Source organism: Protopterus annectens, chromosome 2.part0, assembly GCF_019279795.1.
Source record: "Protopterus annectens isolate FY-2018-M chromosome 2.part0, PAN1.0, whole genome shotgun sequence".
NCBI classification, from domain to species: Eukaryota; Metazoa; Chordata; order Ceratodontiformes; family Protopteridae; genus Protopterus; species Protopterus annectens.
Genome location: NC_056728.1, coordinates 1,789,372,497 through 1,789,392,073, shown reverse-complemented (window position 1 = coordinate 1,789,392,073; position 19,577 = coordinate 1,789,372,497). Strand labels below are relative to the sequence as shown.

The 19,577-nt window shown below is 46.6% G+C and overlaps 1 protein-coding gene across 1 annotated transcript in view; it reads right to left on the bottom strand.

Annotated features, from left to right (window-relative positions):
• The window catches only part of RCC2 (regulator of chromosome condensation 2), a 1,536,688-nt gene that overhangs the window by 959,265 nt on the left and 557,846 nt on the right, over positions 1-19,577 (bottom strand). Inside the window, exon 8 of the mRNA XM_044061821.1 lies at positions 18,704-18,746. Within this exon, the coding sequence (XP_043917756.1) occupies positions 18,704-18,746 (43 nt within the window). The remainder of the gene's footprint in view (positions 1-18,703; positions 18,747-19,577) is intronic.

Genomic DNA, 19,577 nt, shown 5'->3' with positions numbered 1-19,577 from the left:
GGTACTAAGCTTTGATTTCTTTTGGTTTACTGTGTACCCTTGGCAACTTATAAGATGTTTTACAAAAGCAAGATGTTGTAAGAGGATGTGTCCTTGCTTTCTGCTTGGATGAGGCAGTCGTCCAGGTATGGGTATATTTGAATTCCTCTTTGTCTGCAGTATGCAATTACTGGTGCTAGGCATTTTGTGAAAACCCTGGGCGCAGTGGATAAGCCAAAGGGCAGTGCAGAGAGTTGGTAATGGGTTGAACCTGCAATGAAACAGAGGTATCTTCTGCAATTTTGTCTGATAGGGACATGCAGGTATGCCTCCTTGAGGTCCAACGTTACTAGCCATGCTTTCTTGCCCAACATGGGAAGAAGCTGCTGTAGTGTTAGCATCTTGAATTTGGGTACTTGTAAGAAGGTGTTTAGAATTGAAAGGTCCAGAATTGGTCTCCAGGCATTGTCCTTTCTGGGGACTAGAAAGAGTGAAGTAAAATCCTTGGCCTTGTTCCCGTGTAGGCAGCAGTTGAATGACTCATGTCCATGAGAGCTGTAATTTGTTTTTGTGCCTCTGCCCATTGATTGCGTCAGGTTTGGCATTCCTCCTTTCGTTGGCAAGGTGTGGAAATGGAATCTGTATCCTTGTGAAATTATGTCTAGGACCCATTTGTCCTTTGTGATGATGCGCCAGTTGTCTGAAAACAGTGCCAATTTTCCTCCCAAGGGAGCAGCCAAGAGAGTTTTGCTTGGCCATATGAGGTTTAAGTCATTGTGTTTGCCTTCTAGTAGTTTGGGGCCTGTCTTCTCCTCCCTTCTGTGTTGCAGTGCCCCATTGTCGAGGTTTGTAGTGGGGTTGTGGTTGTCTTCTGCCTCTTGGGCGTCTGTATTTACCCCCTCTGTGGTCTGTCAGTAGTTGGAAAGGACCAATTTTTTGTTGGCCAATTTCTGCTGAAGCGAGGGGGCTGAACCTGTAGGAAATCTTTGACCGTCTGCACAGATTTTGCCTTATCCTCCATTTTCTTTAAGACTTCTTTTGCTTTAACTCCAAATAGGACATCCTGCTGTAAGGGAGCATCTAGAAGCTTTGCTTTAACATGATCAGGCAGAGTTTGTTCCTTTAACCAAGCATGCCTACGTATAACAGACCCAGTAACAGTGCTCTACAGGAAGCTTCCAAGGAATCAAATCCATATTGTAAAGTATGTTTGCCCACATGTTCAGCTGCATGCAACAGATCCTGCATTTCCTTCAACTCAGACTGTTGAGGGAGTGTGCTCATTTTTTGTCTTGAGACATTAGAAATTGCTGGTATTTTAGCATGTGAAATTGACAATTTAGTGCTCTCATAGCTAGAGTGGCTGAGGTGTAAACCTTTTCTTCCCACCTGTCTAGTGCTCTGGAATCCCTTTCAGAGGGTACAGGATTTTTTGCCATAGAAGCCTTAGCCCCTTTGGGACCCTGGGAGATGGTCTTTGGATCAGCAACAGGGCTTTTATAAAGGAATTTGTGGGAGTCAGGCACTCTATAATATCTGTCTGGTTTGGCTGGAGCAGGATGGATTCTAAGTAAACATCATCCACAATGTCTAAAACTGGGGGGGATGGCAAGAGGTCTGTGCTGGGGGAGTAAAAGAAACTCTGAGCTTTTTCTTTGAGTCAGAGTAGTCCTGCCCTTCCCAGTGAAAAGGTTCATAGTGTGTAAAGTTTCCCCAAAGGAGTAGTCTTCAGGGGGAGAAGCTGAGGGAATGGAATCCTCAGCATCAGAATCTTCATAAGGGGGAAAGGAGTAATCTTGTTCCTCAGAGGAGCCTGAGGAAATGGACACTTGATCAGAGGAGGCATAATCTTCCTCTTGTCTAGGCCTTTTGTCGGGGGGGGGGGTTGGTAACCCCCGATTAGAGAGATCAAATCTTCAGCCATTTTAAGCATCTGTTTCTTAGGCATGGGGCCTGGAACTGGAGACTGAAGTGCAGTCTTTTTAGGTTTAAGAGAAGTCTTAAGCTTAGGATACATTTTTATGGCGAGTGTCATCGGTCTGAAGACACCTTTAAAAACCGAAGGTGTTTCTGCAGCACCGGCTTCTCTTTCTACAATGTCGTTAGTAGGACCTAAAGAAAATGGCTGCGTCGGCCTAGCACTCTCCACCAAAGGATCCGAAGCAGTCTCTGGTTCCAATTCTGCTGTAGCCAGGGGCTGCGTAGGCACCTCACTGAAAACCGGTGAACCGGAGACCGGCCCAGCCGAGGCCTCTGAGTCTGGCTTGGGTCTAGCCTGCCTGTCCTTATCCTTGCGTTTTTTGTGCACGCCGGTAGTCGGTTGCTCCAACGGCATGGCATAGTTAAATTTTCTGCCGGTGTCGTGCGAAATCAAAGTGTCGTTTTATAGTATATTTATTGAACCTAGCACAAAAGCTACCAGTGACGTCGTGGTCTGGGCCTAGGCAAGGTATACAATAAGAATGAAAATCCTTATGAGGTATTTGCTTCCCACAAGAAATACAATTGTTAACTTTCTGACATCGGTCTGAGGCAAGAAAAGTTTCCCCAACGGGGTACTTAGCTTTACTGAAGACTTTGGATCTGAAATTCGACTTCGAAAATCTCAGGAGTCGGCCGACTGGCACTTGCCAACTGCTTCTGCTTCAGGCACAGTGCGGCAAGAATGACCGAAGAAAATGGCGTCGGACGCATCATATATACCCCTGGCGCACTGACGTCAGGGAAGAAGTGACAGCAACCGACGCCGGACCAAGACTTTGAAATTCAGGAAGACTGCGGGACCGCCTGATGACAGGATAACCCAAGTGTGATGACTGCAGCAGGGTAACAGGATCATCTGCACATGTGGCCCAGGCGTCTGCTTTTTAGGCATAGGTCGAGATTTTGGCCTTAGTTTTGGCGTCGGTCTAATATATAAATCTGTAGGCCTGAAAACAGCCTCAGAAGCCGGTGCCTGCACAGCGGCTCCGGACCCATCCAAGGTAGAGACATCCGCAGGTTCCATAATTGAAGCATCTTGCGGCATACTGGACTCTAAACAGGTCTCAGTAGAGGCCTGTGAATCAGAAGTAGCGGGTATCAGGGGCTGCGAAAGCACCGGAGTACCGGCGAACTGGTGACTGGCTTAGAAGTGTCGTAGGCAGTTTTGGACCTCAACGGCCTGTATCTGTCTTTTTCTGTGTTTTTTTTTAGGTATTCCGATAGTTGGATTGCTAACAAACATTTCTGGATAATTACAGTGCAAGCCAAAATATTTAGAAGCAAAAATGTATAGACGTTTGATAGTGCGTTGATTAAATAAAGCACAAAACCGACAGCAAGGTACGTTATGGTCAGGGCCCAAGGCAAGGAATATAGTACAAATAAAAATCCTTATGGGGTATTTGCTTCCCACAAGTAATGCAATTATTAATTTTTACTGACATCGGTAAGGAGCAAGAAAAAGTTTCCCCAAGTTGAAGACTTCGGATCTGAAACTCGAAAACGAAAATTTCAGGAATCGGCCGACCGGCACTTGCGAACTGCTTCTGCTTCAGGCACCGCATGGCAAGAAAGACTGATGTAATGGCGTCAGCTGCATGTTTTATACCCCTGATGACCTGACGTCATGGAAGAAGGGACAGCAACCGATGCAGGACCCAAGACTTTGTTAATCAGGCTGACTGAGGGCAACTTGACAGCAGATTACCCAAATGTAATGACTGCAACAGTGAAACACGAAGAACATCTGACTGCCCAGTCGGACAATAGTCTAGGCAGTGCCAAATTATGCCATCTACACAGGTTAAATATAATGAAGGAGGGTAGGTGGGTTGAAAGGAATACTGCAACATGGAAGATGAGGACATCTATGGTTATGGTAAGATTTTACACAACTATTCTGTGTTCTTATATTCCCATGTTGCAGTATTAGGACTGCCCTAGCAAATCCTGCTCTGGCGATATGGTCCAGTTTGTAATGTTTGGTGAAGGTATGCACAGACGACCATGTGGCTGCTTCAAGAATGGTAGTTTGGTCAAGGCCTTTCAGGAAGGCCACAGAAGCAGCCACAGCTAGTCTGCCCTGACCCCATGAGATAATTGCTTTCCATGGCAGAAGTAGCAGAAAGTGATGGTTTTCCTTATCCAGCAGGAGATAGTTTGGACATCGCCTTGCCCAGGATCCTGGGGTGGAAGGACACAGAGCCGATTGGACTTTGATAGCTTTTTGCCCAAACATCACCTTAATTGCCTGTGGACAAAGTTTGTAATGTTTGAGGAAGGAATGAAGGTGGGTAAGTGAATAGACAGTGACAGCTTATTGACAACTTTGGGCATGGAGGGATCAGTGCGCAGGGTCACCCTGTCTTTGTGGAGGATTGTGTAGGGTGGGAATGCCATTAATGCTTGTAATTCTAAAATAGTTCTGGCTGAGGTAAGGGCTACTAGTAGGACAGTTTTCCATGCGCACATCTGCAGAGGGGCAGACAGAGCAATGCAGACTTTGTAGTACGCAGTTGAAGTCCCAAGGTGGAGGGATAGGTTTCTTTGGTGGCCTAATGTGGAGAACCCCTTTTAGAAACAGCTTGACATCCAATCTCGAACTTAGAGGTGGGTCCAGAGGTAAGCAGGCACAAGTGGCGGACAAGTGAACTTTCAATGATGAATGTCAGGTTTGATTTTATGAGCTTGCACACAGGCTAAGACTAGAGGAACATCTGCTAGGAAGGGGTCCCTCTGCCTTTGGAGACACCAACTGGAGAACCTTTACCATTTGGAAACATAGGACTTGCTGGTACTGGGTTTCCTAGCCTCCTGCAAGACAGCCAATATGTCCTCAGTGTAGCGGTGTCTGAAGGGGATCAGACGTTTATCACCCAGCGGATTAAGCACAGCATCTCCAGGTGTGGGTGAATGAAAGATCACTTCTGATGTGTGAGCAGGTACACCTTGTGAAGCAATCTGTGGTGAATGCTCTTGGCAAGAGACTGAAGGGGTAACCAATGCTGTCTTGGCCAATAGGGGGTCACTAGCAAGATGTCCTTCTATTCCAATGTTGCAGTATTCACTTTGGCATGGGATTTTCCTCAGGCGATCTGACGTCGGCTCGTATATAAAAAGTTTTTGCCTGGTTGCCGCAGGTGGGTGGGATGTCACACGTAGAGCCATAAACCAGGGTCTATAAATGTGACGTCAGCACACACAGACCGCAGAACTTTTCAGCTGCAGACGTAATCACTTCAATCGTCCAGCTCCTTCGAATGAAGTCTTCAGAAAGATAAGTACCCCGCTGGGGTTTTTCTTGTTTTCCTAGTGTCTTTGCTTGTGCTTCGCTAGCTGTAGTTCTTTACCGATGTCAGCTATAAAAGGCAAATGAAGATACGGACGGCAGTTACCGCACAAAAATGTGCATGACAAGTGCGTTTTTTTGTCTAGGGAAGGAACACTACCATACGTAGTGTCCCATTTGCAAATCTTTCATGCCAAAGATGCTCTGCAGTCATCTGGCTGCTTTAAATTTGTACCTTGAAAACCAGCGTCTCAAGCGCCTACCCTTAGGATGGATCCGGTCAACCTGCCAGAACCGCCAAGGAAGAAGGCCAAAGTTTCAGGCCTCCTCCTACTGCCTCTCTGCTTGGGCATTCTGAGGGCTGAGCCCCCCTGCTTCTCAGTCTGCTTCGACGGCTCCCGCTGAGGTAGCAGCCTAATCGGCCACGGAATGCACATTCGCAGAATCTGTTCAGCCGGCCACAACCGACGTAGAGGGGAAACCGCTTGCTGAACGACCTACTGAATCCTATCCTTTGGCAGGCCACCCCTCTAACCATCCATGCTCCTAGGCCTATGCCTGCTAAGATGAAACAAAAATAGTTTTGTAAAATCATACCATAACCATAGATTTCCTTCTCTTCCATATTGCAGTATGCTAGTTGTGGGATTTCCTGCCCTCAGGCGACTCATACGTCGGCACCTATACAAAAGCTTCAGCTTGGCTGTTGCAGCATGCGTGGGACATCAGACGTAACGCCATAAACCAGGGACCTTAAATGTGACGTCTGCACGCACAATCCTCAGAACTTGAAGGCCAACAGGCAGAGAAGGCGGCCCAGCATGAAGAATGCCAGTGGGGACAAGTGTGTGCCCTTGGTGTCCTTCAGTAGCATAGGTAGGCCCAGGTCTTAGCTGGGACTAAAGGAGAAAGAATAGGGGGTAATGGTGGGTGGGAAGGAATACTGCAACATGGAAGAGAAGGACATCTAAAGTCATGGCAAGATTTTACACAACTAGTTTATGTCCTATTTCTATGTTGCAGTATTCTAGTTGTGGGACAGTATCACAGCTTAGATGCATGAAAGGGAGGTGGATGCTGAAGAGGATGCTACAAAGCCCTGTAGGATGGCCCTGGCGAATCCTGCCTTTGTTCTGGAAACTTGCTAAAGTTTGCAATGTTTGGTGAAAGTGTGGAGAGTGGACCATGTTGCTGCTTCCACAATGGATGCAGTGTCCAGACTTTTTATGAAGGCCTTGGAGGGGGTCACGGCCCTAGTGGAATGGGCCTTCACTACCAATGGTGTTTTTTTATTTTCATGGTGAGAGTAACGGAGACAAACAGTTTTCCTGGTCCGACAAGAGATGGTTTGGAGACTGCCTTGCTGAGGGCTCTAGGGTGAAAGGAGACAAACAGCTGCTTAGATGTCCTAATGGTTTTGTCCAGGAAGAATCTTAGTTGCCTGTGCACATCCAAGGAGGGCAGTATCCTCTCCCTTTCATTAGTGGGGGAGGGAAAGAAGTGGGTTAAGTGCATAGGTTGGTTTAGAGTCAAGTCATTGATCGCCTTGGGGATAAAGGAGGGATTAGTTTGCAGTGTGACTACCTTTGTGGAAGGTGGTGTAGGAAGGGGCAGGCCATTAAGGCCTGCAACTCTGAGACCCTTCTGGCTGGAGTGATAGCCACCAGAATAACGGTTTTCCATGTACACATCAGTAAGGAAGGAGACACAGCCAGTTCAAAAGGGTGCTGGGTTAGTTTTTCCAATGTAGTTGAGATCCCAGTAGAGGGCTAGGTTTCTTTGATGGTCTCATGTGTAAGACCCCTTTAAGGAAGAGCTTTACGTCGAGCCTGGCTAGCAAGAGGGGATCAAGGGGCAAACAGGCTGATCTAGCAAACAGGTGCACTTTCACTAAAAAGTAGGAAAGTCTGCTTTTAATCAATTGACACACAAGTGAGAACAAGGGGGGCATCTGCCGAGCAAAGGTCTCTTTCCCTTGTTCAGGCACCCCTTTGTAAATCTTTCCCACTTAGCTAGGTAAGATTTTCTGGTGGTAACTTTCCTTGCCTCACTCAGGACTGAAAGTACGTCCTCAGAGTAGTGGTGTCTGAAGGGGATCAAAAGTTTATTACCCACAAAGTAAGGGATAACATCTGCAAGTGTGGGTGAAGGAGAGTTCCTTTGTCTTGTGTCAGTAGGTCCACCTTGTAGGGTAACTTGTAGCGACTGCCCTTGGCTAGACCGAGAAGTTGGGGGAACCAGTGCTGCCTTGGCCAGTAGGGCGTCACTAACAAGATTTTTGGTTTTCCTTCTGGATTTTCAGGAGGACTTTCTGAATCATTTGGGGGGGGCATAAGGAAAAGTACAGTTTTGTACCTACCATAAATGTAGATGTCCGATAGGTATGCATCTGCAGTGATCACATATGGGTTGTCCTGCCTCAGGCAGCCCTTCTGTCGGCCGGATTCCAAAGTCTGGGTCTGGCCTCAGCTAATGTCGCACTTTCCCCGACGTCAGAGTGCCTGGGGTATAAAAGCATCAGCCGACGCCATCTTCCTCAGTTTTTCTTGCCCCAGATGCCAGGTGCCCTCTAGGAAGGCTAAATTTGGATAAATGCAATAAAAATCCAAACATTTGCAAATATATATATATATATATATATATATATATATATATATATATACACACACACACACACACACACACACACACATGTATATACAAACAAATACACCATAACAGATTCCCCCAGCTAACTAAAAGAGAGGTAAGCACCCTAGGAATACCACAGAGGGGTAGGAGGGAGGGTAAACCTGACTGCAGATGCATACCTATCGGACATCTACATTTATGGTAGGTACAAAACTGTACTATGTCCTTCAAGGATGCATCTGCAGTCATCACATATGGGTAGAATACCATAGCCAAACTGGGGGTGGAGGTACTAAATGAAGGATGGTGTAGTTAAGATACCCTGCAGGACTGCCGTGGCAAACCCTGCTCTGGATCTGGAGTATAAAGGCAAATTGTAATGCTTGGCAAATGTATGCACGGAGCTCCATGTAGCAGCTTCTAAAATGTCCTTGGTAGCCACCCCTCTTAGGAAGGCTGTGGTGGTGGCTGTGGCTCTCGTGGAATGAGGTCTAATGTTAGCTGGCACAGTCTTTCCATGAAAGGAGTAACAAAAACGAATGCAATTTCCTATCCATTTGGAAATTGTTTGTTTGGAAATTGCTTTTCCTTGTACCCCAGCAGCATATGCTACAAACAACTTGTCAGTCTTTCTGTAACTTTTAGTTCTGTCCAAGTAGTAGCGTAGTTGTCTGTGTATGTCCAGGGTGTGCAGAAGTCTTTCCCCTTTTTGTGGCTGCGGGACAAATGTAGGCAAGTGAATAGCTTGGTTCAAAGATACCCTGGATACCACCTTTGGCATGAATGTAGGATTGGTCCTCAAAGAAACTCTGTCCTGATGAAAGATAAGGAAAGGCTGCACCGCCATTAAAGCTTGTAGCTCAGATACTCTTCTTGCTGAGGTTATGGCCAGAAGGAAGGCAGTTTTCCAAGACAAAAACTGTACATCTGCCGATGCTGCTGGTTCAAAGGGTGGAAGTGTTAGTTTTTCCAACACGAAATTCAGGTCCCAAGTAGGTAGAGGTGGAGGTGGTTTCCTTGGAGAATTAATGTTTTTGATTCCTCTTAGAAACTGTCTTAGTAGAGGGTGAGAGAAGACAGGTGGATTTAGATTGTATTCTGCTGAGATTGCTGAGGCATGTATCTTGATGGAAGAGTAAGACAGGCCACTGTGGGACAATTCTGCCAAGTATTCCAATATGTATGCCATATTCATCACGGTCACATCTAGGCCCTTTGCTGTGTTCCAGGTGTGAAATCTTTTACATTTTGCTGTGTATGCCTTCCTTGTGGAAGGTCGGCGAGCTTCCATAATAATATCCTTCACTCTCTGGGATAGGTTATCTTGAGTGGGAGTCATGGTATTCTCCAGGCAGTTAGCTGCAAGGTTTTCAGGTTGGAGTGTAGAGTCCTGAAATTGTGCTGCGTCAGTAGAGGTGGCCATAAGGGGAGAGGCCATGGTTTCATCTGACAAGCTCTTTAACAGTGGGTACCAGTGCTGTCTTGGCCAGTTTGGGGCTATCAGGATTACTCTGGGCTGCTCTGTCCTGATCTTCAGTAGGACCTTGGTCATTAGTGGAAGAGGTGGGAAAGCATACACTGTTAGAGCTTTCCAGCTGAAAGAGAAAGCGTCCACTTTCCAAGCTTGTGGGTGGTATGTCCTTGAGCAGAATTTCTTCAGTTGATGATTTAGGGGGGAAGCAAACATGTCTATTTCTGGCCTTCCCCATGATTGTGTGATTTGCTAGATGTCGTCTTGGTGCAGCATCCATTCGTGTGCATCCATGGTAGTTCTGCTTAAGCTGTCTGCCAGTGTATTGTCTTTCCCTGGCACGAACTGGGACTGTAGCTGTATGTTGAGTTTCAATGCCAGTTCCCATAGATTCATTGTCAGTCTGCAAAGAGGGTAGGAATGGGTGCCTCCTTGCTTGTTTATGTACCACATAACTGTGGTGTTGTCTGTCCTTATGAGCAGGTCGCCTTGGTGAAGGAAAGGTTTGAAGGCCTTGATTGCATGTATCACTGCCAGCAATTCCTTTTGGTTTATGTGCAGCTCTCTTTGCGACCATAGCCCTTGTATACATCTGTCCTCCATGTGCGCTCCCCAGCCTTGGTCTGAAGCGTCCGTGGTGATGGTTTGGTTGGCTCTTGGCTTTCTGAAGGGCAGCCCGCTGTTCAACTGGCAGGCTTGAGCCCACCACTGAAATTCCTTTTGAAGGCAAGGAATGAGTGGGATCAGAGCTTCTAAGCTGTGACTGTTCTGAGTCCATAAACTTCTTAGGTACCATTGTAATCCCCTCATATGAAGCCTGGCTTGTGGGATCAGAAGAATGCAAGATGCTATGTAACCCAGGGCCTGCAGGATTTTCCTTGCAGTCATCTGAGTTTGTCTTGTGAGATTCTGAAAGTAAACTGGTAGCTGTTCTTGTTTTTCTTCTGTGAGAAAAGCCATCTGGGTGGTTGTGTCTAGATCCGCACCCAGGAATATTATTCTTTGGGATGGAACCAGTCTTGATTTGTGGATGTTGACTGTATATCCCAAGGCCTGTAACAGGTGAATGGCATAGTCCAAGTCCTTTACCAAAGTTTGCTTGCTGTCCGCTTGTATTAGGCAGTCGTCCAGATAAGGGTAGATTTGAATCCCCTGAAGTCTGCAATGCGCAATTACTGATGCCAGGCATTTCGTGAATACTCTGGGCGCAGTAGATAAGCCAAAGGGCAATGCTGAGAATTGATAATGCTCTGACCCTGCAAGAAATCTGAAGTGTCTTCTGCAGCTTTGTCGAATAGGGACATGCAGGTATGCCTCCTTGAGGTCTAGAGTCACCAGCCAAGACCCCTTGCCCAGCATGGGAAGGAGTTGCTGTAGAGTCAGCATTTTGAATTTTGGCACGAGGTACGTATTCAGTGCGGACAAGTCGAGAATAGGCCTCCACTGATTTTCTTTTCTTGGGACAAGGAATAATCTTGAGTAAAATCCCTGGCCTTGTTCTGAAAGAGGTACCTTTTCTATGGCTTTCATTTGCAGTAAGTTGGTAATTTGCTTCAAAGCCTCTGCCCTCTGATTTGGTGGCAGGTTTGGCATGCCTTTTCTTTTTGACAGTGGAAATGGAACCTGTATCCTTTGTCTATTATTTGTAGTGTCCATGTGTCCCCTGTAATGCTGTGCCAATTTTTTGAGAATAAAGAAAGTTTTCCGCCCAAAGGTGCTTCTAATTGAGCCCTGGTCGGCGGAGTCAAAATAAAGTCATTGAGTCTGTCCTGGTGTAGCAGTTGTAGTTCCTGCACTACCTCTCTGGTTGGGAGGCTGCCACTGACTGCCTCTGTAGGAGCCTCTAGCTTGCGCTCTACCTCTGGCACATCTATTCCTGCCTCTGAGATCTGTCCGAGTCCGGAAAGGACCAATTCTTAGTAGGCCAATTTCTGCTGAATCTCGGTGGTTGGACTTGCAGAAAGTCCTTAACTGTTTGCACAGATTTTGCCTTTTCTTCAAATTTCTTTAAAACCTCTTGAGCCGTGGAACCAAATAATTTTTGCTTTTCCATAGGAGCATCCAAAAGCTTAGCTTTAACATGGTCTGGCAGAGATTGTTCCTTCAGCCAGGCATGCCTACGTATAACTGCACCTGTCATAGCTGATCTACATGAAGCTTCCAATGCATCATAACCACACTGCAAGAAATGGTTACTGACCTGATGGGAATTGTGCACCAGATCCTGAAGGGATTTATGATCAAGGGGTTCAGAAGAGGACAGTTTCTTATGCAATTCATCTAGTAAATACTCTTGATACTGTACCATATGGAATTGACAGTTTAATGCCCTCATGGAAAGAGTTGCAGAAGTATACACTTTCTTACCCCATCTCTCTAATGCTCTGGACTCCCTTTCAGAGGGTAGAGGATTTTTAGCAGTGGCAGCTGCAACCCCTTTAGGGCCCTGGGAAATAGTTTCTGGGTCAGCAGAGTGGGCCTTGTACAGGTGAAAATGAGAGTCCGGGACCCTGTAGTACCTATCAGGTTTGGCAGGAGCCGGAGGGAGACAATCAGGGGCAGTACAAGCATCTGAGTAAACATCAATTACATTCAAAACAGGAGGTATAGCTAAGGGCCTGTGCTGAGGTAAATGTAAAAAGGTCCTTAATCTCTTTCTGGAATCAGAGAATTCCTGACCCTGCCATTGAAAGCGTTCTCTCAGTGTGTAATGTTTCTCCAAATGAAAACTCTTCAGGAGGGGAGGCAGAGGGAATAGATTCTTCAGCATCAGAATCCTCGTAGGCCGAATAAGCCTCCTCCTGGTGGTCTGACAGAGCAGAACCATCCGTGGACTCATCTGAGGACTGTGGATCAGAGGGCTCAACCCTGGGCCTTTTGTCTGGAGGAGGTCGAGAGCCCCTGTCCGGATGAGGTTGGGAGCCCCTAATTAATGAAATCAGATCCTCTGCTAGGGTAAGAATCTGAGAGCTAGAAGAAGGTCTCAGAGGTAACTCTGGGAGGCAAAGCCTTAGAAAGTTTAGCAGCCTTAGCCCTAGAGAAAGCCTTGATGGACATGGAAGCAGGGGGTCTGGCTGCACCACGTGCAGGAGTAGACTTATCTAAAGTAATGGTGTCGGAAGGTTCCTGGACACCGGTATCAGTAGGTAATTCAATGACAGACTCGGCCGGGGCCTCCAGGGCCGAGGTAGTCGGTTGTGCGGTTTTGGTAGTAGGAAGTACCAAGGAGTCTGTTTCAGCCGAAACCGAGACACTCGCGGTAGGCCTGACCAAGGTTTCAACCGAAACCGCCGCCCGCGTGTGTCTGTCCTTGTCCTTCCATTTTTTGACTAAATGCGAAGTCAGAGTCTCCGACGGCATTATATAAGCAAAACTAGCCCCAAAAAACTCCTCTGCAAACTCCGACCGACGTCTAAGAGTTCGTCGGTTGAAGGAAGCACAGGCTGAACAGGCCGAGACGTCGTGGTCTGGGCCTAGGCAGGGGAGGCAGTAAGAGTGGAAATCCTTATGAGGTATTTGTTTCCCACAGGTTAAACAATTATTAACTTTATCTGACATCGGCTGAGGCAAGAAAGAGTCCCCAACGGGGTACTTAGCTTTTTCAAAGTCTTCGGTAGCTGAATCACAGGAGCTGACCGACCGGCACTTGCGAACTGCTTCTGCTTCGGGCACCACGCGGCAAGAAAGACTGAGGAAGATGGCGTCGGCTGATGCTTTTATACCCCAGGCGCTCTGACGTCGGGGAAAGTGCGACATCAGCAGAGGCCAGACCCAGACTTTGGAATCCGGCCGACCGAAGGGCTGCCTGAGACAGGACAACCCATATGTGATGACTGCAGATGCATCCTTGTAGGACATCCTCCCCTCCCAAGAGCTGATGAGAGTGCCCACTCTCCAAGCTAGAGGGGAGTGCGTCTTTGAGCAGAAGGTCTGCAGCTGCCTATTCTGGAGGGAGGCAAACAGGTCTATTTGTGGAGTACCCCACCAGTGGACTATGTCTAGGAAGACCCCCCCTTGTTCAGCATCTACTCATGCTGTGGAGAGGAAGTCCTGTTTAGATCTGCTTGCTTGTTGCCCTGCAAGGGTATGCAGGTTGCCTACAGGACCAAATTGTGGCTATTGGCTAGGTCCCATGTCAGCAGGGTCAGCCTCAACATCTATTAGGCCTTTGTTCCACCTTGTTTGTTGAGGTACCACATATACCAGGAGCACCCCTGGGACCAGAAGGGGAATAAAGGTCTTTAAGGCTAGGAAGACTGCAGTCATTTCCCTGACATTGATGTGCTTGGTCTGTAGAGAAGGGTGCCACTTTTCCCGGGCCCTATAGGATGCCAGTGTTGCCCCACAACCTGAATCTGAGGCATCTGTATGCATTGCTTGGGTTGGGGTGGGTGGTTGCAGTGGAAGTCCCGGGTTTAGTTGGACTTGCTGGATCCACCAGCTGACTTCTTCCTTTAGACAGTGAAGGAGGAGAATATCCTGTTGTAAGTGATGTAGGTGTTGGGAACAAATTTTTTTTTTTTTTTTTTTTTTTTTTTTTTTTAGGTACCACTGTAGCTTGCGCATATATGCATTCTGGCCAGTGGTAGCATGGGGATGGTTGCTGCCATTAAGCCCAGGAGACATAGGAATTGCCTTGCCGTCACCTTCTGGGAGTGGAGGATTTCTTGGAAGTGGGAAGTCAGGGAAAGAATTTTGTCCTGTGGGAGAAAAGCCCTCCTTTTGTCCGTTTTGATTCTGCAGCCTAGGAGAATTTTGTCCTGGCCTGGGTTCAAGGAGGACTTTGGGAGGTTGACGGTAAACCCTAGATATTGCAGAAGGGACATGAAGTGCAGAAGCCTTGACAGGGTATCTTTGGACGCTGCTAGTATTAGGATGTCGTCCAGATATGGGTAAATCTGGAATCCCTGAGTTCTGCAGAAGGCAATGGCTGGGGCTAGGCACTTGTAAAGACACGGGGGGGGGGGGGGCAGAGCATAAACCAAAGGGCAAGGCAGTAAATTGGAAATGAGAGGAAGGTCCAGAGAAATGCAGGAATTGTCTGTGGGAAGTCCTGATGGGATGTGAAGGTAGGCTTCTTTTAGGTCCAGGGTGGCCATGAAGACCTTGGCTGGAATAAGAGGCAGCAGAGTGGGTAGTGACAGCATTCTGAAGGAGGGTACCTGAAGGTGTAGATTTAGAAAGGAGATATCTAAAATGGGTCTCCAAGGGCCATCTTTTTTGTGCACCAGGAAGAGTTGCAAGTAGAATCCCTTTCCTTCCTGTCCTGAGGGGACAGGTTCTATGGTGCCTAGCTTTAGTAGTTCTGACAAAACTTGTGGTAGGAGATGAATTTGTTTTTTGGGAGGAAAAGGAATACTTTTCCTGGGTGTTGTTTCTTTCCAGGATAGAAGTACCCTTTGTGGATAATGGATAGGACCCACTGATCTGTGGTGATGGATTGCCAGAGAGAGAGAGACTGTGGGGAAGGAGTGCAGAGTGGAAGGTGGGCAAGGCAGTCGCGCATTATTGGGACCTCCTCTGTCCTGAAAGTTGTCTGGGCTGAGGAGGTGGAGCATTAAGTCTGGACGAATTAGGTCTTCTTGCCCCTCTTCTAGATCTGGAAGTGGAGGCAGCTGGCTGAGGAGGGTTGCGCCTTATGAAAGTGGTTTTAGCAGGGTAGTTCCTATAATACTTGGGAATGGGGGTCAATTCCAAACTCCATCATCTTCCTCTCTTAAAACCTGGTTGCCTTGTAGTTTTGGCGTCTTTTCAAGCTTGTTTGCTGTTGGTGAAGCACCCACCAAGAGGAGAAAACGCTGAGAGAAGAAATGAGCCACTTTTGAGATTTTAAGTATTTTTCCTCTGTTTATTTGCCAAGTTTTTCTGCATAGCCGCCTATTTTTAGCATTTTCTGGCTTGTTAAACTTGATTTCTGCATTAGTAACTGTATTTAGAGCACAACCTAGAGCCGTTTACTGAATTTCCTGTTTGCACTTATTTTTAAAATAGTTTTTTTTTTTTCTCAAAACTTGCATTTTATCTGTCTTTGGCCTAGCACTCTTGTGTGGGGTCATTTACTGCACTGTTATAACTTGTTGATACTTGTAAACCTCTGCTATCTCTGAAAAAAACAAAAACAAAAAAAAATCTTGCTTTTTTCCCACTTTTCTGAGATTTAAATTCAGTTACAGGCTTGCTGTTCTTGAACTGTTTGTAAGTTTCTTGGAGGCCATTTTTTGCTTGGGCTAAAGGGAAGTCTCTGTTGATCAGTGGCAGTGAAAAACTTTGAACAGCCTGCCTACCCCTGTGGGAGTGGTTAGTGACTTGAAACTGTAGTTTTATTGGCCATTTTGAGTCGATTCCAAACTCCATCTTCCTCTCTTAAAACCCTCTTTTGCGCGGTTTTGCGAGTTTTTGTGCATAGCGCAACAGCAGGCAGCGCCGCCTAATTGGGTTTAAACTATTCCTGGCACCATAAAGTCTGCTCTTCACTTTTTCCCTTAGAACTGCTCTCTCTCTCAATTTAAACACCATATTCTCATTCTAAGGCCCTTCACTGGTCCAATTAAGTAATCCTACAAGTTAGCACTATTAAACCATAAGCACCACTTACTCATACTCTCTACGATTACCCTGTCCTCTATTGGTCCGTCTTAAATTCAGTTTCCCTATATTACTCTAGCATGTCCAAAGGTCAGTCAATGGTTTCCTCTCCAGTCCAGCTGGTGAATCTGGGAATTTTGAGGCAATGTTACAACTGTCTCATGTACACGGACAACCCTCTCCTCCTCCAAACAGGTTCAAATATATGTGAGAGATGCAACTATTTAGCCAAACTGGAGGCTGAGCTCTCTCATCTCAAAACTGGTGTAACCAGTCAGGAGGAGAAGGTAACCTCATACAACACAATTCCAGTATCACATAGTCCCACCACATCAGCGAACCAAACAAATGCACAAAAACATACTCTGAGGCTCTAAATAAAAATCTACCTCAGCAAGAGACCTCCAAAGCAGACATCCAAGCAAACGCTACCTCAAAACAAAACATGCACAACACATAGCCCACAAAGTCAGTGTGCCAAGCAGCCACAGCCCTTAAGGCTGAATAACATACCTGATACTCTTTTAATAGGCGACTCTATTGTCAGACACACTGACGTCCCGCTCACCAGGCTGAATAAAGAGGTCACTGTGAGCTGCCTGTCGGGTGCTAGGATCCGTCACATGAAGCAAGCACTCTGGTCACTCCAAAGCAAATACAAATATGACTCAGTCATTGTACATGCTGGTGTGAATGACCTGAGACGTACCTCCCTGGACTACATGAAGAGAGACAGAGGAGCTCTCTGATCATGTAGCCCAGGCTGGTATGACCCTGACCTTGAGCAGCATCTTACCCTCACCTAAAATGATGCCACAGTACAAAGACAAAATGATCGATTTTAACAATTGGCTAAAAGTTTGGTGTCATTCAAAGGGGATCCAGTGTCTGTCAGCCTGGGATGACATGCTCGACAAGCCATGTTGCTTCACTAGGGACGGCTTGCACCTGTCACCACTGGGCTTTCGGATATTGGCAAAGGCTCTTGCCACCCCCATAGTGCCTTTTTTAGGCAAGGCTCAAAAGTCAAACCCACCCCCATAGACAGCACAAGGAACAAGAAACTAAGGGTAATGCTGCTTAACGCCAGAAGTCTTAACCTCAAGATGCACGCACTCGAAGCTTTCCTCAGTATGGAGAACATAGATATCTGTGCAGTGACAGAAACCTGGTTCAAGGCTCCAGAGAGCACCCCAGCACTGCCAGACTATACCTCATATCATGCTTTTTGGCACCAAAACCCAGACCGAACCACAAAAGGAGGGGGAGTTTCCATATTTATCAAGGATATCCACACCTCCAGGTTAGTGGCATTGCACGAAGTACCGGAGACCATCCATGTGCAACAGTGGGCAAGACTGCTTTTCAGTTTATAGCATCCTACAGACCACCCTCTCAAAGTCAGGAATCCCACTCGGCTTTCCTGAAAATATTGGAGAACATGAAGATCTCTCCGAACACCATTTTATTGGGTGACTTCAACTACCCAAACATTGACTGGGAGCACTACTCAAGCCCCAGCACCTTAGCCCAAAGGTTCCTGGAAATTATAAACTCAAATGCTATGGAACAACTAGTCACCACTCCCACAAGAGGGGACAACATACTAGACCTGATTACCAACATGGGGACTCTGCTCCACACCATAAGTATATCCCTCATTGTTAAGATCAGACCATAAATTAATTTCACTGTATGTCCACATCCTGACCCCACCCCCAGCCCAGAAAACCACAGTGAAAAACTTCTCAAAAGTGAACTTCTCACTTCTCAAAACCAAAGTGGAATCCTTCAAGGCCCCAGGGCCAGTGGAAACTACAGCCCAAACTGCAGAGTCCTATATAAACGCATTCTACGGACATCTCCAGGAATGCATGGATCATGCTATCCCAAACAAAACCAAGACCCAATCATCCAAAGGCAGGCGTCCAGTCTGGTGGACCCCTGCCATAAATAAACTGTACAACAGAAGGAGGAAGCTACTACATGATAGAGCAAAATCCCTATTAGGGAAGGCATCTCTGATCAGTACTAGCAAAAAATTACGACCCCTCAAAATCCTCCAAGGCCAGCTTAGAGAGAAAAATTGCACAGGACACCAAAGACAATCATAAGGCTTTTTTCAGTTATGTTAGGAACCTGGGATGCAACTCCCAGACTTGTTCTGAGTTGATTCTAAACGACAAAAAATACACAACCCACAGACATCGCCAATATCCTGGCAGACAGGTTCAGTGCAAACTTCTCCACCCCCTCCCCCCCAAAAGAGCAAGTATCTATCCCGGCAGAGGGCTACCTCCCAAAATAGAAGTTATGTCCTTACATAACGTTCCATGTGGAGTGTTCATCTCGCCTTTGTTCTTACACCTGGGTTCGGAGCCAATCCTCGGCTCAGTGTCGGCCGCTTGTCAAAGCTCTGCATCGAGAAGAAGCTCGGGACCAACCTATCTCCCACAATCCCCCTCTGCCTTTACCTCAGATCTAGTTTGCAAACAAACCAGAACTCAACAGAAGTGAACATAACCCATACGTATAGCTGAACACAGGTGCCACAACTGAACAAAGCAGAAGCGGGAGAACCAAACCAGACACCTAAACAGGACGTTCTTCCTGAGGGCGGGAGGGTGGGAATGTAAGAACAAAGGCGAGATGAACACTCCACATGGAACGTTATGGTAAGGACATAACTTCTATATGTGAGTGTTCAATCTTGCCGTTTGTTCTTACACCTGGGTAGCGTCCCTAGCTCCGTGTTCCTGAGGAACTCACGGGAGAACGTTCCTGAGCACAGTGGAACCAAAGGTTGCCCTGTCCCTGGAAACCCTATCTACTTTGTAATGAGTAATGAAAGTATGTGGTTTAGACCAAGTGGCAGCCGCACAAATAGTGTCCAACGGTAGGCGGGCTGCATGAGCCAGGGATGTAGATATTGATCTTGTAGAATGCCCTTTGGGCTTGACAGGTAAACTCTGCTCAGAGGCAGTATAAACAAACATAATACAATCGGAAAGCCATTTGGAAAGGGTTCGTAACTGCCATGCCCTTTCTGCTGTCTGCAAAGGCTATAAAGAGCTGATCTGTTTTTCTGTGATCCTTTGTCCTAACCAAGTAAAACCTGAGTTGTCTATGAACATCCAACTTGTGTAACATATATTCCATCTTATTGGAATGGTTCTTGAAAAATGTGGGGAGCTCAATGGACTGATTAATGTTATTGACGGAGCAAACTTTGGGAAGAAAGGATGGATTAGTGCGAAGAGATACTCTATCAGGGTGAAAGATCAAATATGGGTGTTTAACGGAAATAGCTTGAAGTTCCGATACCAGTCTGGCTGATGTGATAGCTACCAGAAAAAGGGTTTTCCATGACAAAAACTTCAAAAAACAGGAAGAGGCTGGTTCAAAAGGTGGTAGCATTAGCTGTGATAATAGAAGGTTCAAATTCCAAGGTGATGTAGGAATTCTAACTGGTGGCCTGATATGGAAAGATCCTTTTAGAAAGGCCTTACAAAGTCTATGAGCCATAATAGGCGCCCCATTTTCTCCCACATGAAAGTTTGAAATAGCAGCCAAATGAACTCTCAAAGTGGCAGTAGAAGCTCCTTGGAGGAATAGTTCGGATAAGAACTCCAAGACTCT